This window comes from Megascapheus bottae, chromosome 22 (assembly GCF_031878675.1).
Source record: "Megascapheus bottae isolate mThoBot1 chromosome 22, mThoBot2.hap1, whole genome shotgun sequence".
Lineage (NCBI taxonomy): Eukaryota > Metazoa > Chordata > Mammalia > Rodentia > Geomyidae > Megascapheus > Megascapheus bottae.
Genome location: NC_143530.1, coordinates 7550939 through 7575460, shown reverse-complemented (window position 1 = coordinate 7575460; position 24522 = coordinate 7550939). Strand labels below are relative to the sequence as shown.

Here is a 24522-nt window from a genome sequence, read left to right as displayed (position 1 = left end):
CAGCATCCAATTATCGTCCTTTCAACTTCTACCTCAGGAGTAGCGTGAGCCACAATGTCTGGCTATTACTTGAAATCAGATTGAAAACAATTTATTAGTCTGAGTTCTCCACAAAAACAGAACCAATAAGGGGTTTGGAGGAGGCCTCATGCAATTATTGGAGCTGGCAATGGAGTTTGCAAACTTCCTGACACCTGTGAAGGCCCAGAGAAGATTTCATGTGGCTGTCACAAGTGCAAAGGCCAAACTCCTTCATCAGGAACCTGTTTCAAAGCCTCTAGCTGCTCTCTTTATGGAGGAGTAATCACCTTACTTAGATACTTCTCACATGTAAGGATCACTTTCACAGCAACATTTAGATGATATGGATCATAAATAGAGTCCCATAGCTTGAACAAGTTCACACATTAACTGTCAGTGACATAGATCTATAAATAATCTTAACTGTATTTTATAGAAGCTTTCTCTGTGAACAGACTTTCCTTTTGGTGTTGATTTTTTTTTTTTTTGTGAGTCGTGGAGCTTGAACTCTGGGCCTGGGTGCTGTCCCTGAGCTTGTGTGCTCAATGCTACCACTCTACCACTAGAGCCACAGCCCCACTTTCCGTTTTCTAGTGAATTATTGGAGTGCCCAGGCTGGCTTTGAACCTCAACCCTCAGAGCTCAGCCTCCTGAGTAGCTAGGATTACAGGCATGAGTCACCTCACCCGACTTGGTGTTGATTTTTTTTTTTGTGTGTGTGTATGTGTGTTTTGTTTTGTTTTTTTTTTTTAATGTGCAGAGTGAACTTAGTCCACCCATGTTGATAGAACATCCTCTTAGATGTCTTGTTTTATGTGCTCAAGTACATGCTGGAATGTGGAGAAGAAATGGCTTCTCTCTAGTAAATCAGGTATGCTTTTAAGTCCTATGTAGGGTAATCAGTCTATCCATTAGATTCTATTTAGGATGTAGTGATTTCAGTCATTGAAAGTTCAGTATCTATATTAAAATAATCAAAAAAGACAGGTATTATGAATAAAAAGATTTCTTAGGTCTTTCATAGTTTATCAAGAAATATTCAAAAGCGTGTACATAAGTGTATTATATATATCCATATTTAATAAATATGATAGAACATGAATTAAACTAAAGGATTACTGGGTTTGATTTCTCAGTACCACATAAACAGAAAAGGGCAGAAGTGGCTATAGTGGTAGAAAGCTAGCTTTGAGTGAAAGAAACTCAGGGATGGATCCAGGAATTTGGCCTAGTGGTAGAATGCTTGCCTAGAATGCACGAAATCCCGATTTGATTCCTTCGGTACCACATACATAGAAAAATCCAGAAATGGTGCTGTGGCTCAAGTGGTAGAGCTCTAGCCTTGAGAAAGCCCAAGGACAGTGCTCAGGCCCATAGTTCAAGCCTCAGGACTGGCCAAAAAAAAAGATAAAAATTCCTTTTAGAATACCTCTAAAGTGAGGTTCTAATTTTTAAACCACATCAAGCCTTAGTATGATTTGTCCCCCATTCTGGGATGCTCTAAGCTTTCTTAAAGTAACATTCTTATTTGTTGGGAGATCAGGGAACTATGAAGTATGAATCCCAGGGACCACTGATGGGATGTGTAGTTAGTTAATGTGCACTGAGGTGGTGTTGGCAGTTCAGGAGACCATACATGAGTGCATACTTGTTCCTATGCAAACCCATGGAGAGGAGGGAGATGTAGCAATAACAGCCTATTGCCTTGTGTAATTCTTTTTTTTCTCCCTTTTTAGATTTATTATTACCACAATGTGAAATGCAGACGTGAGATGTTTGACAAAGATATAGTAATGCTTCAGGTAATGAATTAAAAGCATTAACTTAATGCCAACATTAGTGGCTCATGCCTGTAATCCTAGCTACTCAGGAGACTGAGATATGAGGATTGCAGTTGGAAGCCAGCCAGGGCAGGAAAGTCTGTGAGTTTCTTATCATCAATAAACTACTCAGAAAAAGCGGGAAGTGGCACTGTGACTCTAGTGGTAGAGCGATAGCCTTGAGCACAAAGAGGCTTAGGGCCAGTGCATGGGCCCTGAGTTTAAGCCCCAAGACCTGGGAAGGGTGGGGGAGCATTAACTTAGATTATGGTGAGTCTTGCTTTTTTCCACCTGTGCTAACTACTAAAGCTTTTATATATATATGGCTAAGGGTCTATGCAACATGGCTAGAGTTCCTCACACGTCACAGGTTGAACACATTGAAAATAATTGGTCTTTTTCCTACTTCTTCCTGGCCTAGGCTCCCTGTTTTAATGAATTATTCTACAGTCCACACACTTAAATACCTTAAGTTAAGGGCCATCCTCTAGTTATTTAATTTTAAATACCTTAAGTTAATTTTAAGGTCCGTTTGCCAACCCCTCTTATAAAACTGAAACTGCACATTAATTTCTTTTGCTCCTTAGCCCCCCCCCTCTGATTCACCTAGCTATATTACTTAGTGTGCTTTAGTATTTAGTTTGGTATCATTTTATTCATGGATCCTTCTGTGACATGTTAGAACTTGGCCTAGTAACCCTGTTGTGAGGCACTATCAGACCCTGTATGTTCTCCCATAGCACACGCAAACTTGGATTATTTACTTTTCAATCCCTAAAGTATGATGGTTGTACCTCATTCCTATATCTGGTCCCTGGGCTGATGTTATAAATACATATGTTTATATATTTATATATCTATATATATATTTATATATATATATAGATATATAAATGTGTGTGTGTGTGTGTAACTTTTAAAATCTTAGCTTCTTAGTTCAAGACCAGACCAAAATAAAAGTCCAGGAGACTCTTATGTCCAAAATAACAAGCAAAATCTGGACTGGAGGTATAGTTCAAGTGAGTTGAATCCTAGATGAACAAGCAAGCCAAGTAAGCGCTAGACCAAATTCAATCCTTCTGCCAGCAAAGTAAAAATATAGTGCTTACCACAGAATACAAGAGATCTTGGTAATGATTTAATATGATGCATAACTTTTGCATGCTAGAAGTTTAATGGACATTTCTCTCAGTCTATACAGTTATCACCAGGCAGTTGAGTCCTGACATAAAACTTTGAAAATAAATTGACAAGAATAAATTATTTCAGTGTATAAAAAGGAAAGGTTTAGAGAATATCTCTTGTTAGTCTCGTGTGGATTTAAGTTTGGAAGTTTTTTTGCCTTCTGTTTTGTCAATCTAGATTTTCGTTCAAACTAATTGTTCAGTGTCCCCTTTGACCTTCTTCTTTTCCTTTATCTGAAACAAACAAAAAAAGACAGGTGTCTCCATGATGGATCCCAACCATTTCTTGATGGTTGTACTCAGCCGCTTTGAACTTTACCATATCTTCAGTACTCCAGAGCGTGGGAAAAGGTTCAGTTCTGAGGTCACCCATAAGGTAAGCATCTGTTTCCTGAGACTACAGCACATCACCAAGAAGCACCAGGCATTCTTGTTGTACATGTGAATCATCTGAAGAAGGCAGCATGTACATTCTCATCACTTTGTCTCCCCCACTGCTTGCAGGATGTTACTCAGCAGAATAATACTCTAATAGAGGAAATGCTCTACCTCATTATAATGCTTGTGGGTAAGTTGAGATTACCTTGCATTTTGGGGTAGCAAATAATTTAGCATTTCTGAAAAGCATTTCTTGTCAGAAGGTACACTCAGTTTTAGACAAGGGAACTGGAACATCTTTTCTTCTCCTTGGGTTTGTGTCATGTGAAGAATGATACCACTGGTGCTTCAGAAAGAGCAGAGGGCACAGTTGTGGCAGTAGAACAGAATTTAGAGAGAACAGAATTTAGCAAGCCAGAGATAGTGGATAGCATATGTAGGAACAATTTTCTGCCCCTTTAAATCTTAACTTTCTCTCCAAGGTTTTGTGATACCCAAGATACCCAAGTGTCGGTCATGGGGCTTGAACTTTGGGCCTGGGCACTGTCCCTGAGCTCTTTAGCTCAAGGCTAGTGCTCTATCCCTTGGGCCATAGCGCCACTCCCGTTTTCTAGTAGTTAATTGGAGATAACAGTTTCATGGTCTTTGAACCACAATCCTCAGATCTCAGCCTCCTGAATAGCTAAGATTTCAGGCATGAGCCACTGGCGCCCGAGTGTCATTTTGACTCCACATGTGATCTGAGTTAATGGAGACCTAAGCCAGAGATGTGGATTTTATTTATTGGCACTTGTATTTTCAGCCCTTCTTTTTTGTCGCTTCTCTTTCCATTCTTTTATCCCTTATCCCCTGTTCCTCTCTCCCTGCTGTTTCAGCTCCTCTGTAGTACCTAAAACAGAGAGTCCAAGTTACTGAGAGGAGGTGGCGTGATGAGGCTCTCAGAAGGTGATATCTTGCTTGTCACTAGATAGAAGGTGATCGAGTGTAATGAGTCTTGAATACTTTGGTTTTGTCCTGCCATTCCAATCTTTGTGCCTCTGAGCACTCTACACTTGCAGGGAGCCTGCCTCCCTGACCGTAGACATAGAAATATGCTAGAAACTACTCTCTCTGGCTTGTTGCCAAGCCAGTTTGTTATTTTCTTATGGCAGAGACATAAACAGAGAAATATTTTGTATTGCTTGAACTAGAAGTATATGCCACACAAGTGTGATTATGTACCATGTCCTGCTCTTTGTTTTCTTTTCGGGGGGAAGGAATACGGATTGCTGGGGTTTGAACTCAAGGCCTTGCACTTGGTATACACAGTTCTAGTGCTTGACCCACATCTCTAACCCATGCTTTCATTTTTGGCAGGAGAAAGATTTAGTCCTGGGGTTGGACAAGTAAATGCTACAGATGAAATTAAGCGGGAAATTATTCATCAGTTGAGCATCAAGCCTATGGCTCATAGCGAATTGGTGAAATCTTTACCTGAAGATGTAAGTACCTACATTTTTTTTAATTTAAATTTATTTTTTGCCCGTCCTGAGGCTTGAACTCAGGGCTTGGGCTTGGGCATTGTCCCTGAGCTTCCTCTGCTCAAGGCTAGCACTGTACCACTTGAGTCAGTACTACTTCCAGCTTTTTTGTTTATGTGGTAAGAAATTGGACACAGTGCTTCATGCATGCTAGGCAGACACTTTACCACTAAGCTACTTGCTCTGACTAGCATGAATCAAGTTTTCTAAAGCTTTTCCTAACTAGGCATCCAAAAAAATCTCCTTAAAAATTAACACTGAGGCCAGGAGTTTGCCTACTGGTACAGTGCTTGCTTAGCATGCATGAAGACCGGGGTTCGATTCCTCAGTAGTACCACATACATAGAAAAAGGTAGAGGTGATTCAAGTGATTCAAGTGGTGGAGCTCCAGCTTTGAGAAAGGCCAAGGACAGTGCTCAGGCCCTGAGTTCAAGCCAGGACTAGGGGGGGGTAAAAAAATGGACACTGATATATTTTAGTCAATGCAAAATAATAGTCATAAGGACATCTGTGGGTTGAATCACAACTTACTTTTATCTGTGCAACCTTTCAGAAACAACTCTTAGAATTTAGACTTTAGCCAGCATGGCATGGCACGGTGGCTCACACCTGTAATCCTAGCTACTCAGGAGGCTGAGATCTGAAGATCAAGGTTCAAAGCCAGCCCAGAACAAAAGGAGCTGAGACTCTTATCTCCAATTAACCTCTAGAAAATGGGAAGTGGGGCTTGGCTCAGGGTAGGGTGGTAGCCTTAGCTGAAGAGCTCAGGGACAGGGCCCAGGCCAAGTTCAAGCCCCATGACCCACACAAAAAAAGAATTCAGACTTTATTTTCATTGAGGCTATTCAAAAGGTTCTCCCAAATGTGAACCAAAGACCAAAACTTCAAAATATAACATTGATTTTTTTGAGATTTCCACCTATCTTATTCTGTTTGAAGACTATTTCTCAGAGATTCCAACCATTTTGCTCTGTCCCCCACCAGCATTTGTCTCTAGGAACAAGACCATTGGAAGCAGCTCTTCTCAGACAATAACAGTTTTGTTCCCTGAGGAACATTCACAGTGTCCCTGCTCTGTGTAGGTTATAGACTGTTGTGGTGTTGAGTGGGGGACAGGCCAAGCTTTAGTATATAGGTTAGTCCCCAGCCAAAAACCATGTACAGGCATGAACTGCCATGCACAGCCTGTTTTTTGAGATGATTTCTCAGTGATGATTTTGTCCCACCTGGCCTCACACTACAATCCTCTTGATACCTGCCTCTTGAATAGATGGGATTAGAGGGATGCTCCATCACTCTGTTTTTGATGTAAAAGATGAATTCTGAGTTGTTACAAGAAGAAACAGTTATAGCTTAACCTATACTTAAAGATGAGTCAAATTTAAAACAGCATTTTTAAGGTGGTTTGTGTTTTGTATCATGAAAGCAACTGTATTTCCCAAACATTTGTCTAGAGAATTACTTAATAACACTTTGTATTCATGTCCTATAAGTGCTATTTTACTTTAAAAAAACAAAAGTAGCTTGACTTTTCCACAAATGTTTTAAATGTTTTCTATAAATGATGCTTAATTTTTCCATTTTGTGTTTTCATCTCGTGTTTAGAAGCTCTTACTGGCATTCCATATGGTAGTGACTTTTTAAAAATACTGATTGCAAGATGAATGTCAGCTTGACAAATCAGTCTTTAGCTGGATACTAATCATTTTGCTTACTGTAGAGCCCTCATCCTAGGAAGTAGATAGTAATCTTTGTGTCTGCACAGTAGTTATTAGTATTGTCAGGGTGGAGTTCCTGAGCCAGTGCTAGCTAGCACTTCTATCCTTAACCTGAGCTCATTGCTACTCTAGGAGAACAAGGAAACTGGCATGGAGAGTGTAATTGAAGCTGTTGCCCATTTCAGGTGAGTTTGCTTCCTGTTATTTGTAGTTTTAAGTTTTAATAGTGTTTTTTTCTGAGAGTGTTGGGTTTTTTTTTTTTCAATTATTTTTTTCTTTTGATAAGCTGATAATATGTTGCTTTCACTGGCATTTTCAACTTAGAATTCTAAACTAGATTTCTCACTGACATTTTTAGTCTTAAGATCTAGCCCTTTATTTTGCAATGTAAAGTTGTATTATGAGGGGTTGTCATAGCATTCACAGTAGGTGTTCATAATTGGTGGTTTTAAATTATAGTAATTAATTTTAAGCAATGCTTTAAATAAATGTATTAAAGTTGCTTTCTTTGGGGCCAGGCACGGTGGCACACATCTGTAATCTAAGTTAGATATAGGAGGACCAGGGTGTGAGACCGGGCAAAAGTTAGCAATACCGTTTCCCAACAAATGATCCAGATATGGTGGTATATGTGTGTAATCCTAGAGTTCACAGAAAGCTTTGTGGGAGGTGGAGGTAGGAAGAGCACAGTCTGAGGCCAGCCCCAGGAAAAATCAGAAGATCCTATTTGAAAAGTGAATTAAAGCAAAAAGGACTGGAGGCATAATGAAAGAACACCTGTCCAGCAATGGCAACGCCAAATTGAAACTGCAGTACCTCCAGAAAAAAATGGGTGTCCACTTGAATGAGACAACCTAAGTATGAGATGGCCTCTGACTGCTGCCTTCACTATTCTGTTTTCCCCAATCAGTAAGCTAGTTTATCCCCTTAAAGTTGTTAAAGCAGTTTCTTAATTCTGCTTTTTCCTTGCTCCCATCCAACTACAGTGTCTTTACTTTTATTGATTATAAAGATAGTACATGCAAAATAACTAATAAAGAAATAAGGAAGGAAAGAAAGAAAGATGGTACATGCTTTTAGAGAAAAAGCAGAAAGGTAGGAAGAAAAATGTCTCACCATAATCCAACTATTCAGGTGAGTTCTACTACATTTAGATAATAATTATTCTAAATTATTTCTATAACGTATCTATTCATGGGGTTATTTATATTTATTTTCCCTCTGATTTTTTTTCCCCTTTTTCTATGAGGCTAGAGATAAAAAGCCAGGGCCTTGTGCACAGTAGGCAAGCACTTTGCAAGTAAGCTCTACCCTAGTAAACTTTAGGGGGGTATTTGTGGCCTGTGGCCTTAGTGGTCTTGGGTTTGTTGTACTTGTTGGTTTGCATGGGTCAACTTCACTGTTTACTTCTTTATGGTTGTGTACTTCAGTAGATTTAACCTCTTTGCTATTGATGACTACTGCACTTTCAGTTTTTCCCCATTATCAACAATAGGAATTGAATACCACTATTGATATGAAAATGCTTCTTTGGGAACTTGTTAGGGTCAAAAGGAAAGCATATGTTAGGATTTGATTTGTATCTTGAAACTGAGGTCAATTTACCCTACTCCTAATAAATATAAAAGCCTCTGCTACTTTGCCAGCACTCTAATATAGACATCTTTTTTTTTTTTTTTTGCCAGTCCTAGGCTTGAGCTCATGACCCGAGCACTGTCCTTGGACTTTTCTCAAGGCTAGAGCTCTACCACTTGATCCACAGCACCACTTTCAGCTTTTTTTTTTTTAATGTATGTGGTACCGAGGAATTGAACCCAGGTCTTCAGGCCTGCTAGGCAAGCACTCTACTACTAGGCCAAACATATCTATGGACTGTGCTACCTGGGATATCTTTGAACCATGATCCTGAATAGCTGGGCTTACAGGAATGAGCCACTGGCACCCAGCTTTCCATAGCATTTTTATGTATTAGACATGCTTACTGTTTGATTTTTTGTTGCTTTTTTTGCATAACTAACACAATGTTTTAAATATTTAGAATGTTTTAGGATATATTTCTGTATTATTCAGTTTTTTTATATTTTATATGATTTTTCTTTAAAACTCAATGTTGTTTCTGCCCTCCTTACATAAGAAAGCTTTCTTTTTTTTTTTTTTACCATTTTTTTTTATTGTAATTAGTAAAAGGGTACATGATATTTGCCAGATAGAAGGTGCATTAATTCACATACATTGATACCCTTTCACATGTCTTGGTACCCGTTTCCCTCCCCCCCCCATAAGAAAGCTTTCTACAAACATCCTTTGAGTCTCAAACTAGAGAAATGGACATAACTTGTAATGGTGTTTTGATCATTGGAGATGTAATCTGTGTGACCTATTAGGTTTTTAACTGTTGGAGCTATATGTCCATTCCATACTTTTAGGTTGAATAAACTCAAACTGGACATGCTAGATAAAAAGAGTTCACAGAAAGCTTTGGATTTGTAATACCAAATTAACCCCAGGAAACAGTTTCAGTGGTTGGTGAAGGCATGGCATTAGCCAATGAGAGCAAGTGACAGGTGGTTCAAGTCCTGGTCTTGGACCTAAAAAAAGAAAGAAAAAGAAATGCAAATAGTCTCAATTTAGTATCTACCAGCAGTATATGACAGCAACTTTTGCTATACTAACATCCAAGATTCTGATGAATTAATTGTAAAGGCCTTGTTTTTCTTAGGAAACCTGGATTAACAGGACGAGGCATGTACGAGCTGAAACCTGAATGTGCCAAGGAGTTCAACTTGTATTTCTATCACTTTTCAAGAGCAGAGCAATCTAAGGTAATTGGGAAAATCAAATGCAGTGGGAAACAATTTTGCTTTTCCCTGAAAACTTCTACAGATGGAAAAATACTTTTAAAACATGTAAACAGGCTGAGAGTTTGGCTTAGTGTTAGAGTGCTTGCCTAGCATGCATGAAGACCCGGGTTCAATTCCTCGGTACCACTTACATAGAAAAAAGCCAGAAGTGGTGCCTGAGGCTCAAGTGGTAGAGCTCTAGCCTTGAGAAAAGTCCACTGACAGTGCTCAGGCCCTGAGCTCAAGCCCAAGACTGGCAAAAAAAAAAAAGATATAAACAACAAAAAAAAGGCAGGCTCACACCTATAATCCTAGCTATTCAGGAGGCTAAGATCTGAGGATCGAGGTTCAAAACCAGCCTGGGCACTACAGTCTGAGAGCTGCGCCGTGGCTCAAGGGGTAGGGTGGTAACCTTAAGCTGAAGAGCTCAGGGACAGCACCCAGGCCCAGACTTCAAGCCCCATGACCGCCCGCACCCTCTCCCATAAAAAGATATAAATAAAAATAGAAAGTACGAATTATATACAATACCACTATTTAGAAACCCCCACACAGTGTTTTTTCTGTGTATATAGAACCCAGATCTTCGTCATGCTAGGCAAGCACTCTATCATTAGACCAAACTCCCAGCCCAACACAGTGTTTTATGTACAAATACTTATTATGGTCTTTGTAGTTTCATATTCATATACACATGTGTGCCCAAAAAAATGTATACATTTATATGTATATGCATATATTTTACTTTTTATACATATATACGTGTGTGCGTGTGTGTGTGTGTATGTTTAATTTTTATTCTTTTGGCCGTTGGGCTTGAATTCTGGGCCTCGGTGCTGTGTCTAAGTTTCTTTTGCTCAAGGCTATCGCTCTACCACTTCAGCCATTTTTTTCTGTTTATGTGATACTGAAGAATTGAACTCAGGGCTTAATGCATGCTAGGCCTACACTCCACCACTAAGCTACATTCCCAGTCCTTAATCGGGTATCTTTAAAACAAACAAACAAAAAAAACCTTTAATTAACACTGAGTTTTTACATTGTATTTAAAATGTTATGTATTTAAAATGTTATGTTCTACAAACATGTATTCAAGAAAAAGTCTATGTGTAATCACTGGCACATAAATTTAAGAACATAATTAAAATTAAGCTGAGTCTTTATATGTCATATTGATCTCATAGATCATAGATCAATATAGGTCTGTAGAATATACTATCATAGACCTATATGTTTATGTAGGTATATTTATATCTTCAAATTCATGTCAGTGACCTGGAGTTACCTGAGTATTGAGTCATCACTTATATATTGTTTAGATCTAATACCCGCATGTCAGGGAGACCATGCGCCTTTTGTTCCTTTGGTCTTGGCTTATCTCACTCAACAGGATTTGCTCTAGTTCCATCCACTTCCCAATAGATTCCATTATTTTGTCTTATCTGGTAGCTATATAGAACTCCATTGACTATATGTACCACATATTTTGTATCCATCTGTAGTGGGGCACCTGGGCTATTATGAACATTGCAGCGATGAACATGACTGTGCAGGTGTCCTTATCATATCCTGGGGCTATGATGCTCAGGGTAGATGCATAGGGGTGATTTGGCTGGGTCATCGGGAAGGTCTATGTTTAGTTGTTTGTTGTTTCTTTTTTGTTGTTTTCTTTGGTTTTTAATTTGATGAATTTATTTATTTGGTTGGTTGTGGGGCTTGAACTCTGGGCTTGGGTGCCCAGAGCTCTTCAGCTCAAGGCTACCACCCTACCCCTTGAGTCATAGCCCCACTTCCAATTTTCTAGTGGTTAATTGGAGATAAGAGTCTCACGGTCTTTAGTGCCCGGGCTAGCTTTGAATTGTGATCCTCAGATCTCAGCCTCCTGAGTAGCTAGAATTACAGGCATGAGCCACTGGGCCATGTCTTTTTTGTTGTTTGCTTTTGTTTTTGTTTTGCCAATCCTGGGCTTCTTGGACTTTCTCAAGGCTAAAGCTCTACCATTTGAACCTAAGCACCACTTCTGGCTTTTTTTCTATGTATACGGTACCAAGGAATCAAACCTGGGTCTTTGTGCATGCTAGGCAAGCACTTTCCCACTAGGCCAAACTCATAGCTCTATGTTTTGTTTTTGAGGAACCTCAAAACTGCTTTCCAGAGTGGATGTACTGGTTTACATTCCCACTAGCAGTGCAGTAGGGTTCTTCTTTCTCCACATCCCCTCCAGCATTTGTTGTTTTCTGAATTCAGAATATTGGCCATTTTCTTTAGGGTAAGGTGGTATCTCAGGGTTGTTTTTATTTTCATTTTCTTTTGAGCTCCTCAGCTCAAGGCTACCGCCCTATCTCTGGGCCTGGACTTTGTCCCTGAGCTCTTTAGCCCAAGGCTACCATCCTACCCGAAGTACCTCTTCCATTTTCTAGTTGTTGATTGGAGATAAGAGTCTCATGTACATTAGTGCTCAGGCTGGCTTTGAATCTGGATCCTCAGATCTCAGCCTCCTGAACAACTAGGATTACAGGCATAAGCCACACTGTTTGGCTAAAGGGCTTGTCTTTTAAAGACAAATGTTTGATCTGTATTATAATAAGTTTTCTGTTTTCAGAATTGATACTATTTAACATACTTTTCCAGAAGGATTTATGCTGTCTTGTTAATCATTATTATATTTGCAATGAATGGTGTTAAAACTTAAACATGGGACCAGGAGTTTGGCCTGGTGGTAGAGTGCTCGCCTAGTATGCATGAAGACCTGGGTTCGATTCCTCAGTACCACATACATAGAAAAGGCTGGAAATGGTGTTGTGGCTCAAATAGTAGAGCTCTAGCTCGAGAAAGCCCAAGGACAAAAAAAAGCCCTGACCAAAAAAGGAAAAAAAAATATATATATATATATATAATATATATATATATTATATATATATAATATATATATATATCAGAAATTGAGTTGTTACTACTATTGAGATATTGTTATGTACTGTAATTCTTTTGGTTGCTTTTTTTTTTAATTAGGCAGAAGAAGCTCAGCGGAAATTGAAAAAGCAAAATAGAGAAGATACAGGTACTTTTTTTTTATTCTTTCTAAAAATCTCATTTGAGTTTCTCTGACCTTGCCAAGCATTATTTTCTATTTACCATGATGATTTTCTCTGGTGGAATGAAAGATTTAAATACAAGCTTTCCAGGTGAACATTTTTGTAGGTTTTTGGGTTTGTTTTTGTTTTTTTGATCCGGTTGTAGGCTTGAGAGCTGTCCCTGAGCTCTTCAGCTCAAAGCTATTACTCTACCACTTGAGCCACCAAGCCACTTCCGGTTTTTCTGGTGGTTAATTGGAGATAGGCATCTCATGGACTTTTTAATGCTTTGAACTGTGATACTCAGATTTTAGTCTCCTGAGTAGCTAGGATTACAGGCGTAAGCCTCCACATGGGTCTGGATTAATGGTTTTATCTCAGATCTTGAGACATTTGTAGGGAAAACAAAATTTTCCTTTTTTTTTTTTTAACCAATTTATTTTATTTGTTCTAAGTCATTTGTAGGTCAGTTTCAGGTAACTAAAGAGCCTTTATGAGTAGCTTATATTGTCTAGATCCAAGGTATGCTGCAAATGCAGTCTGACGTAAAATGGGAAAGAGCATCTTTCTAAAGACAGGCTCAGAAATCCTGATCCAGTAAGTTAAGAAGTTTGCCTTATCTGGTAGCACTGCTGATCCATACCTGGCTGCTAGACCACCATTCATAGGAATAGCCAAGGAAATGGAGTACAGACTACCCACAGTGAAACCAACCAGTCCACCCGGTGTCACAGTACAGGTTTCACATCTCTGATCACCTGTACTCAAAGGTAAACTGACAAAACCTTTGTAAGCAAAATTAGCTGTTACAAATGGGATCACTGCCATTGGTAAGCCAGATGCCACTGGAGCCTTTGTCACATGCAAGACACGTTGGAAAAGACTGTTAGCTATTAGGCCACAGAAAGCAGCATTAACTCTAACATACGTTGATCCATATTCAGAGACTTTCCTACCTGTTTCTGGAAGTTGGTTAATTTTTCTGGTTATGATATCAAAAATTAAGTTTTCCTTGATAGTATCATCTGGTTTATGATTTTCCATCATGAGCCTCTTTTCCCAGAAAGACAGTACTTTCCAGCAGCCAGCTCACGGTTTCCTCTTGGGCTGCTCAGTGTCCTGCTACAACCTTTGCTCCTCTAGCCTGGGCGCAGCCATCTTTAGCTCCAAAATTTTCTTTTGTACTGCGTAGCAGTTTATGTACTTGACTGATCTTGAGTAGCTAAAGTCAGCTTACAGTGTGTATAAATGAATACTCTGAATGGCAGCCCTAGAAGTGTGGAGCAGAGGAGCCTGTTTAAAGAGGTTCCGTAAAGAACAAAATAACTCTCTTTCTAGCACTTCCACCTCCAGTCCTGCCTCCGTTCTGCCCTCTATTCGCAAGTCTGGTTAACATTTTACAGTCAGATGTCATGTTGTACATCATGGGAACCATCCTCCAATGGGCTGTAGAACATAATGGTTGTGCCTGGTCTGAATCTATGCTGCAAAGGGTGAGTTGGACTCAACTTGCTATTTGTATTTCAGTGTTTTGTATTTAAAGAAAACAAAATACTCTTATATGACAGTACTTCTATACATAGAAGCATTTGGATTCCGGTCTATCACCTCAGTTTATAATATAGTGTGTTGTTGATCCTTTTGTGTCTGCCAGTGAAAGTGTATGCCTGGCAGATTTTTTTATACCACACTATGATTACCTTCATCCCTTTGGCCAAGTGTATCTCCCCATTGTTGGTCTTGGCCTTTGCATAGGCAGTACTCTGAAATAAACATAATATGTTAGCCAATATGTTTACTTGTGTTTCTCCTTTTTGTCACAAAAAGAATCTTGAGTTCATTGATATCCATATTGTAAAGTCAAACAAATGAGCTGGGTGCTGGTAGCTCACACCTGTAATCCTAGCTATTCAGGAGGCTGAGATCTGAGGATCATGGTTCAAAGCCAGCCCAGGCAGTAAATCCTATGAGACTCTAATCTCCAATTACTATTTAAAAAACAAAAAACTGGGAATGTAGCTGTGGCTCAAGTGGTAGAGTGCCAGCCTTGGGCACGAAAGCTCAGGGACAGCGCCCAGGCCCAGAGTTCAAGCTCCAAGACCGGCACCAAAAAAAAGAGAGGGGGGCGGGAGAGAGAGGAACAAATGAAACTTGGATATTATGTTCCTATGACTAAAAAGTAGTCAGTTTTGAACCTCATTTGAACATTACTTGTAACTTGAATGTAATGCTTTCTTACATCATCTCATTGATACTAACTCTTCCATTGTAGAGGTGAGGCAGCCAAGATTCAATGAGGTTCATGTAACTTTCCTGTTATTGAGCCGGAAAGTTGACATAACAACAACTATGCAGCTAATAGAATGCCTACTCTGTGCCTTTCTGACTGCCAGGCACAGTATTTGTATTCCTCAGAACTCTAGAGGGAAGTGGTTTATTTCTAGGTTAAAGATGATGACATCGTCTCAGAGGGGTTCCCTGCAAGCATATAGCTTGAAAGCAGTAAAGCCAAGGATTCAAATGAAAGCAAGCCTTCCTCCACAGCTTCCATTCTTTGGATTGTCTCAGCGGGTTTAAGTATCTCATTGGGTAAGGTGTGTGTATACACCCCCCTCCCATTTGTAAATGTATTTAAGTTTTGCAATCAGGGAGCTGTGGTACCCTAGAGACTCAGTACTGTGTGAGAAAACAGTTGTGGGTATTGAGGGAAAGTGAATAGTGTTTACTTTGTCATTCTGGCTATGTTCATGTCATTCTGGCTAACCTAGTTCTAGTGTCTGACAGCTAACTAGTTGCCCTATATGGAAGGAAAGATACAGAGATATCACTCATCTTCAAAAACTGGAAGCAGGATAAAATCAGTAAAAATGAAAATAGCTCAGATAGCTCAGTGTAGTTTCATGGGGGTTTTTTGGTTGTTGTTATTTTTATTTTTTATTTTTTTTGCCAATTTTAGGGCTTTGAACTAAGGGCCTGGGCATTGTCCTTGAGCTTTCTCAAGGTTAGCATTCTACCCTTGAGCCATAGTACCACTTTTGGCTTTTTCTATATATGTGGTACCATAGAATTAAACCCAGGGCTTCATGCATGCCAGGCAAGCACTCCACCACTAGGCCACACTTCCGGCCCTACTTACATGTTTTCCCAGAAGTTTCTAGGATCTTTTTGTGATATACATTTTAAAACTACAAGCAAATTTGCATTAGAGGAAATATATTTCTATCAGATAGTTAAGGCTTAGGTTAGTACTGAGAGATACCTTAACTGGTTATAATTTAGCCACTGATTATTAGATGATTTTTTTTCAATGAAACAAAACTAATAATTATGAATTTTAGGAATTGCCTTAGCACACCTGGTGATAACTTAGTTATCCTAAGTATTTATACTTCACATTTCATCCTGTTTTTTGTGTTTTTTGTTTTGTTTTGTTTTGTTTTTGTGCCAGTCCTTCAGCTTGAACTGAGGTCCCAGGCACTGTCACTGAGCTTCTTTTTGCTCAAGGCTTGCTCTGCCATTTGAGTCCTGGCTCCACTCCTTTGGTAGTTTATTGGAGATAAGAGTCCCATTGACTTTCCTGCCCAGGCTGGTTTTAAATCTTGATCCAAAGATCTCAGTCTCCTGAGGGTCTAAATTCAGGCATGAGCCACCAGCTTGTAATCCTAGCTACCAATAATTCTTATTAGAATATGAACCTCAGTCTTAATAAAAGTGAAATCTTTAATAAAAATGAGGCCTTATAATTGTTTTTATTATATTTAAACTTTGTGTTTTTATGGTAGTGGGTTTTTTTTTTTATCATTTTGTAAGATATGTTGTTTTTTTTAAACAAGAAAGTTTAAAAAAACTATTTTATTTGAGGTACTACACTTAATTGGGATGGCCCTGCAAGAAGAAAAGCAGCATCTAGAGAATGTCATAGAAGAGCATGTGGTTACATTTACCTTCACTCAGAAGATTGCAAGTATGCATTGTACACTTTGTACTAAACTTAAAAAACCTACACAATCTATGACCTTTTCTACTGGAGAAGTTCTAAGTGGGTACTATTGAATGCTAACATTTGTGTCTATATTCATCTGTATATTAAAGGTACTTTATTAGGTCTTGATATAAAAATGGATCCTATACATACTTAACATGCACACATTTTTATTTCAGAACATGATACCATTGTCTTAGCTACAATGGTAGTAATCTTGAATTTTTTTTATACCAGTCCTGAGGCTTGAACTCAGGACCTTTGCACTGTCCCTGGTTTGTTTTGTTTTGGGGTTTTTTTTTTGTTTTCTTTCTTTTCCTTATTCTAGTGCTCTACCATTTGACCCACAGCTCCACTTTTGGCTTTTTGGTGGTTAATTGGAGAGGAGCTTCTCGGATTTTCATGTCTCTGCCTTCAAACCATGAGCCTCAGATCTTAGGTTCCTGGATAGCTAGTATTACAGGCATTAGCCATGAATACTCAGCCTGACTTTTTGTTGCTGTTGTTGTTAGTTTGTTTTCATTTTTGTTGTTGCTGTTCTGTTTTTTGCTACTACAAGAATTTGGACTCAGAGTCTTGTTTACTTGGCTAGAATTCTCACTTGAACTGTAACTCCAGCCAGCCCTACTTTTGCTGGTTATTTTAGAGATGGGGTCTGGTGAGCTTTTCCGCCTGTGCTAATCTTGAACCTCAGTCATCCATATCACAGGGGATTGAGATGAATCCTGAGCTACTCAGAAGCTAGGATTACAGGAAGGTGGGTGTGGAGGGGTTGTTTATTTTGTTTCTTTAATGTGACTCATGATTTCTACTTTTTAAAGGTTTATTGTTGTTTCAATTGAAGTCAGGGTCTTATACTTGCTAGAGAAGTACTTCACTACTTGAGCCACAGTTCCTTTGCCTTTAGTGTGTTTGCAGATGAGTCCTCTTTTTATTTATTTACTTACTTATTTTTGTCCATTCTACTCTTACGGCTTTGAACTCAGGACCTGAGCACTACTCCTGAGCTTCTTTTTCTCAAGGCCAGCACTCTACTACTTGAGCCACAGTGTCACCTCTGGCCTTTTCTGTTTATGTGGTACTGAGGAAGCAAACCCAGAGCTTCATGCATGCTTTGCAAGCACTTGACCACTAACTAAGCCATGCTCCCAGCCCACATCCTCATTCTTGAGCCAAGACCTCATGTTCAAGTAGATATGTACTACTAGCTTGTATAGTTATAGAAGTAGGCTTATTTTTGCTCAAGGTTGGCCTCAAGCTATAGTCCTCCTATTTACAGCTCCTCAGTGCCTGGAATTAGGCATATGCTGCCATATACTGCCTCTTGTATTTGTTTTACTGTTCCTATTGTACCCCTTTTAGTCATTAGCAGTCCAGTTTCCATGTCCCTTCACAGAGCCACCCTTTTCTGGCACAAAAGATGGCCTGGTATTTTCCCAACCCAAGTTAGCAATTTCTAGTAATTTTCATAATATATTAATTCCCAATTAATATGTTATGGTAGGATCATATGAATTTAGGTTAAAAAGATTTTTTGGTCACTTTATTCAGTGCTATTTCTTCCTAAATGACTACTAAGTACAGTAAGAATGCAGTTTTTTTCCTATGAGAATAAGAACTGGAATGTGCTAGCTGCTGTTTTGTGCTTGTTCTTTGTCTGCTTTAGAGCCTGGGGTAGCACCAAACAACTCTCCCAGTATACTAGCTATGCTGGAGACACTGCAGAATGCACCCTACCTGGAGGTCCACAAAGACATGATTAGGTGGATACTAAAGGTAACATTTTCCACATTGTTCTACTTATTTACTGCCTCTTGAAATAAATAATATGTCATGATAAAGTTGCATAGCTTTGGGATAACTGATAGGATACTTTTTTTCTTGTAGATGTACAATACTATTAAGAAGATGAGGGAGAATTCATCTACTAGTCCTGTGACAGATACAGAAGGAACCATAATGGAAGAGGTACAAAGAGTAAAATATAATATATATATATAATAAAAAATAAAAAGTAAAATGTAATAATATTGAAAAAATACAGCAGGTTCGTTTATTTGTAATAAGTTATCAGTAGATATTCTCATACATCTGAAATTCCACATGTTTTTGTAAAATGTCCCACTGTTTATTTATCTGTATTTTTCATGGCAGGTTTTCTGGCTTATTTGTTTGTTTTGTTTTTTTCTTTAATAAGCAGGTTTAGAGCCTTAATATTTAATATGGTAGTTAAATTGGTGGTTTGGGGGGAGGTGTTTTTTGTTTGTTTGTTTTGCTAGTCCTGGGGCTTGAGCTCAGGGCCTGCGCACTGTAGAGCTCCACCACTTGAGCCACAGCACCACTTCCAGCTTTTTCTATGTGTGTGGTACCAAGGAATTGAACCTGAGTCTTCGTGTATGCTAGGCAAACACTCTACCACTAGGCCAAACTCCCGGCTCATTAAATTGTTTTACTTTGGAAAGAAAGGTGCATATAGTATATAGTGGTGTAATTAAAGCATAATCTCAGAGTTCCAGAGACAAAGACAAAGCTGAACGGAAGAGAAAGGCTGAGATTGCGAGGCTGCGCAGAGAAAAGGTTATGGCCCAGATGTCTGAGATGCAGCGGCACTTCATTGATGAGAACAAAGAGCTTTTCCAGCAGACACTAGAACTGGATGCCTCAACCTCTGCTGTCCTGGATCATAGGTAAATGAAGTGGTCATAAATGAATTTCAATTAGGAACAAAATTCCTTTTCCTTACATGTACTTTTTAAATTTTTGTTTTGTTTTGTGTGCTGATTCTGGAGCTTGAACTCAAGCTCTGTCCCTGAGTTTTTATGCTCTAGGCTAACACTCAACCACTGGAGCCACAGCATCACTTTTGGCTTTTTGGTATTAATTGAAGATAAAGAGTCTTAGGGACTTTCCTGCCTAGGCTAGCTAGCTTTGAACTTCAAACCTTACCTTTCAGCCTCCTGAGTAGCTATAGGTACTTTTTGTTGTTGTTGTTGTTGTTCCTGGGGCTTGAACTCAAGACCTGAGTTCTATTCCTGACCATTATTGCTCAAGGTTAACACTCTACCATTTGAGCTACAGGTGTACTACCAGCTTTTGGGGTGGTTAATTGAAAGTAAATGTCTTATCAAACTTTCCTGCCTGGACTTGCTTCAAATTGAGATACTTAGATCTCAGCCATCTACGTAGGTAGAATTATAGGCATGAATCACCAGCATCCACTTTGTCTGTTTGTGTATCTCCTCTCCTCTCCACTTTGTCTGTTTGTGTATCTCCTCTCCTCTCCTCTCCTCTCCTCTCCTCTCCTCTCCTCCCCTCCCCTCGCCTCCCCTCGCCTCCCCTCCCCTCCCTCCCTCTCTCTCTCTCTCTCTCTGTCACTTTTCCTAGCTATTCAGTCTATTGCCAGACCTGGGCCAGAGAGTTGTCTTTGAGTTTCTTTGGCTTAAGGATATAGCGCTCTGTAGCGCTACAGGGAGTCACAGTACCACTTCTGAGTAGTTAATTGAAGATAAGACTCTTACGGACTTTATTGTCGAAGCTGGCTTCAAACCACGATTGTTAGATCTCAGCTTTCTGAGTAGCTAGGATGTAAGCCACCAGTGCCTGGCAAGTATCCACTTAATTAGTACATTTTTAATCCTTAAGTAAGGTAAATAATAAATTTTGTGGACTGCCAAGGAATCATCTTTAGAAAATCACTGAGTAAAATCATTCATCTGTAGTATTTTTCTTTTCTTTTCTTTTCTTTTTTTTGTCTGTCATGGGGATTGAACTCAGGACCTGAGCACTGTCCTTAAGCTTTTTGGCTCAAGACTAGAACTCTACCATTTTGAGCCACCATTCCACTTTGAATTTTCTGGTGGTTAATTGGCGATAAGAGTCTCACAGATTTTCATGCCCAGGTTGGCTTCAAACCACAATCTTTAGATCTCAGCCTCCTGGGTAGCTAGGAAGATGACAGGAGTGGGCAATGGCACTCAGCATGTGTAATGTTTTCTACAAAAGACTTTTAGCCTTCCTTAAAAAAATGAGTGCTCTAAGCACAGCATCTGTCATTGGTTGCATATGGGTAGTGAGGATTAAAGAAAATGGCTCTTAAGTTGGGTGCAGTGGCTCACGTCTATAATCCTTGTACTCAGGAGGCTAAGATCCTCAGATCTCAGTTCAAAGCCAGCCCAGGCACTAAAGCTGTGAGACTCTTATCTCCAGATGACCACTAGAAAACTGGAAGTGGCACTGTAGCTCAAAGGGTTGGGCATTAACCTTGACCTGAAGAGCTCAGGTACAATACCCAGGCCCAGAGTTTGAAGTAACTCAAGTCATAATAAAAAATGTGTTCAATACATACATACTTAAGTCTGCTGTGTTACAATTATATAGAAAGTCCTTAGGTTCATTGATAATATCTGTAATGTTTTGTATTTCAGTCCTGTGGTTTCAGATATGACATTTACAGCATTGGGCCCAGCGCAAACTCAGGTCCCTGAACAAAGACAATTTGTTACCTGTATATTGTGTCAAGAAGAACAAGAAGTTAATGTGGAAAATAGGGCAATGGTTTTGGCAGCCTTTGTTCAAAGATCAACTGTACTATCAAAAAACAGAAAAAAAATCATTGAGGATCTAGGTAAGTCATAGTAGCTAAGTCCACATTCTCCCTATTCAATGATTGTCGTTTAGTATGGCTGGTGACTTAGAGAGATTTTATTTATTTGATAATTACCCATAGGGTTGGTAGTGCATAAACAGGAATTGCCCAGGTGTTTAATCTAAATTACACAGTTGTATGCCTCCTCTCTTCAGTTTGTTACCTGATGAACTTCCTGATAGGAGGATCCTTGTCTGCAGGATTTCCAAAGCACCTCTTTAGTCAGAACCTTTCACTTAGAGGCAGTGAATTTTCCCTCAAAGGGAAGTCTTCACAGTATGACTGAAACCCCTTAGTTATAAGACATAGCTATAAATTTCATAGTGGTTAACGCCTGTAATCCTAGCTACTCAGGAGGCTGAGATCTGAGGATCACAGTTCAAAGCCAGCCTGAACACTAAAAAGTCTGTGAGTGTGAGACTCTTATCTCCAATTAATCACCAGGAAAACTGGAAATGGCCTTATGACTCAAGGGGTAGGGCAGAACTCTTGAGCTGAAGAGCTCAGAGACACCACCCAGGCCCAGAGTTAAAAGTCCAAACTAACCAAAAAAAAAACATAGCACCAGAGGGGCTGGGAGTTTGGCCTTAGTGGTAAGAGCACTTGTCTAGCATGCACCAAGACTCGGGTTTGACTCCATGGTACCACATATGCAGGAAGCCAGAAGTGATGCTGTGGCTCAAGTGGTAAAGCTCTAGCCTTGAGAAATTCTAAGGACAGTGCTCAGGCCCTGAGTTCAAGTCCCAGGAATGGCCCCCCAAAAAAACACCAATATGGAAGATTCTAACTAGCCCACAATATCTTTTGTGAGCTTAAATATTTTATTATCACTTGGCCTATCATGGCTATCATTATTTCTGCACAAGTGTCATTAGACAGATGCTTAAGAATGCATACCCATTTCTGTTAAAACATTTTTGGGGGGGGCAGGGGGTCATGGGGCTTGAACTCTGAGCTAGGGTGCTTCCCTGAGCTCTTCAGCTCAAGGTTACCACCCTATCCTTGAACCACAGCCCCACTTCCCATTTTCTAGAGATTATTGGGAGATAAGAGTCTCATGCTTTGTAGTGCTAAACCAGTTTGTTTTGGGGTAGTTGTGGGGCTTGAACTCTGGACTTATGCACTGTCCTTGAGCTCTTCAGCTCAAGGCTATTGCTCTACCTCTTAAGCCACAGCACCATCTTTTTTTTTTTTCTTAGAGCATTTAAATCTACCTTTGAATATATTAAAGTCAAACTCACAAGAATTATCTTCTTTATCTTGAGTTCAGCACCTGATTAGAAAGAAGTGAATATTTCATTGACCAAGATTAAATATTTAATCATGCTTGTTATTCCTGGAAGATTGACTTCAGGAACCCCCAGTGGACACTAAAGTCCAAATATACTCAAGGCCTTACAGAGTAGCAAGTTTAAAAGTCCTTACTAAGGATTTTACAAATTTAAAGTTGCACATTTAACCGGGCGTGGTGTCTCATGCCTGTAATCCTAGCTTATCTGGAGGCTGAGATCTGAGGATTGTGGTTCAAAGCCAACCCAGGTACTAAAGTCTGAGAGACTCTTATCTCCAATTAACCACTAGAAAACTGGAAGTAGCCCTGTGGCTCCAAGGGAAGGGCAGTAACCTTGAGCTGAAGAGTTCAGGGACAATGACCAGGCTCAGAGGTAAGGAGGTAGCATTGAGCTGAAAAGTTCAGGGACAACACCCAGGCCCAGAGTTCAAGCCCCATGGCCGACAAATAAATAAATAAAATTGCACATTTGTTATTAGAAAATTAAATGCTTTGGTCTTTTTGTTTTGTTTTATAATGCAGAGAAATGCAATCCATTATTCATGCATCCTGACTTGTCTTGTGGAACACACACAGGTAGCTGTGGACACATTATGCATGCCCATTGTTGGCAAAGGTAATATATATATTCTTCATAGTGATCAAGAGAAGAGAAGCTTATCTGAAGGCTCAAAATTGAGATTTTAAGTAAAGGAAATTCCATTCTAGGAAAAAGAACTAAAGATATTGACCAAAAAATACAGATTTTTGCTTAATCATAAAAATTGATTTGCTTCCTCATGTATATAAACAAATCAAAACTTTAACATCTGTCAAATTATAGCAAGCTTTTTTTTTTTTTTTGGCCAGTTCTGGTACATGAACTCGGGGCCTGAGCACTGGTCAGGCTATAGCTCTACCACTTGAGCTACAGCACCACTTCCAGCTTTTTTTTTTTTTTTTCCTATGTATGTGGTACCGAGGAATCAAACCTGGGTCTTTGTGCATGGTAGGCAAGGCCTCTACCACTAGGCCAAACTCCTGGTCCCTATAGCAAGCTTTTTGATCCTCCAAACAAGTAAGTGGATCTATAACAAACTGGAAGAAAGGAGTTTTATTTGGGGGGGTTATTTTTGCTCACCTTGGGGTTTGAATTCAGGACTTGTGTAGTTCCTGAGCTTTTGCGCTCATGTCTACCACTCTACTACAGCTCTACTTCAGCTTTTTGGTGGTTAATTGAAGATAAGGGTCTCACAGACTTTCTTGCTTAGGCTGACTTTGAAACATGATCTTGAGATCTCAGCCTTCCAGGTAGCTATGAATACAGATGTAAGCCACCAGTACCTAGCTAAGAAAGGTTTTTGTTTTGTTTTATTTTTAGAGTGGGATAATAATATCTTTTTCCAGATCCAAGGTAGACTGCTCTTGATTACAAGGGTGTTGGTGCTTTGTTACTTCCAATATTGTCTTGACTCCTTGTGCTAATATGAGAAAACCATGAACACTTTCAACCTTGGTACTTTCTGTGCTTCTGCAAAAGCAATGCCAGTATTATTCTAGCAATGTGCTCATGGAGTTACTGTGAACTGTTTCAAACAAGTAACCCAATAGGCCTTCAGAATTGACTGGACCACAATAGCAGCAATAGATTTCTATCACTGCTTTTGAAATATTTATTTGCCAGTTGGTCTGCGTTTCATTTTCCTACTTTAGAACTCTTAATATAGTTTGATTAAGAAGAAAAAAAAAACTAAAAAAATCAGTGCCACTGTAAAAAATACTTCAGTTCATTTTTAAGTATCTATGAAAACAAGTGATTTAAAATGTTGAAGTTTGACTCTTGTTGGAATAAATGTCCACTGACTGACTTTGACCCCTCATGTTCTCTAATTGTGAAGGTATTTTGATTCTGTTCAAGCTAAAGAACAGAGAAGGCAACAGAGGCTACGCTTGCACACAAGCTATGATGTAGAGAATGGAGAATTCCTCTGTCCCCTTTGTGAATGTTTGAGTAATACTGTCATTCCTCTGCTGCCTCCTCCAAGGAATATTTTTAACAGGTAAGTCTTC

General features: G+C 39.3%; 1 protein-coding gene and 1 pseudogene across 5 annotated transcripts in view; one reads left to right on the top strand and one right to left on the bottom strand.

The window, feature by feature from the left end:
* The window catches only part of Ubr2 (ubiquitin protein ligase E3 component n-recognin 2), a 98107-nt gene that overhangs the window by 47573 nt on the left and 26012 nt on the right, over window positions 1-24522 (top strand). For all 5 annotated transcript variants that reach the window (XM_090355651.1, XM_090355650.1, XM_090355649.1 and 2 more), the window contains 16 exons: window positions 782-892; window positions 1758-1823; window positions 3279-3401; window positions 3530-3593; window positions 4760-4884; window positions 6774-6826; window positions 9361-9463; window positions 12494-12542; window positions 13894-14048; window positions 16417-16519; window positions 18204-18313; window positions 18425-18505; window positions 19046-19224; window positions 20962-21161; window positions 22996-23089; window positions 24351-24512. In XM_090355651.1, coding sequence (XP_090211777.1) covers window positions 782-892; window positions 1758-1823; window positions 3279-3401; window positions 3530-3593; window positions 4760-4884; window positions 6774-6826; window positions 9361-9463; window positions 12494-12542; window positions 13894-14048; window positions 16417-16519; window positions 18204-18313; window positions 18425-18505; window positions 19046-19224; window positions 20962-21161; window positions 22996-23089; window positions 24351-24512 — 1778 coding nt within the window. The remainder of the gene's footprint in view (window positions 1-781; window positions 893-1757; window positions 1824-3278; window positions 3402-3529; window positions 3594-4759; window positions 4885-6773; window positions 6827-9360; window positions 9464-12493; window positions 12543-13893; window positions 14049-16416; window positions 16520-18203; window positions 18314-18424; window positions 18506-19045; window positions 19225-20961; window positions 21162-22995; window positions 23090-24350; window positions 24513-24522) is intronic.
* Window positions 13006-13599, bottom strand: LOC150047683 (transmembrane protein 126A pseudogene; annotated as a pseudogene).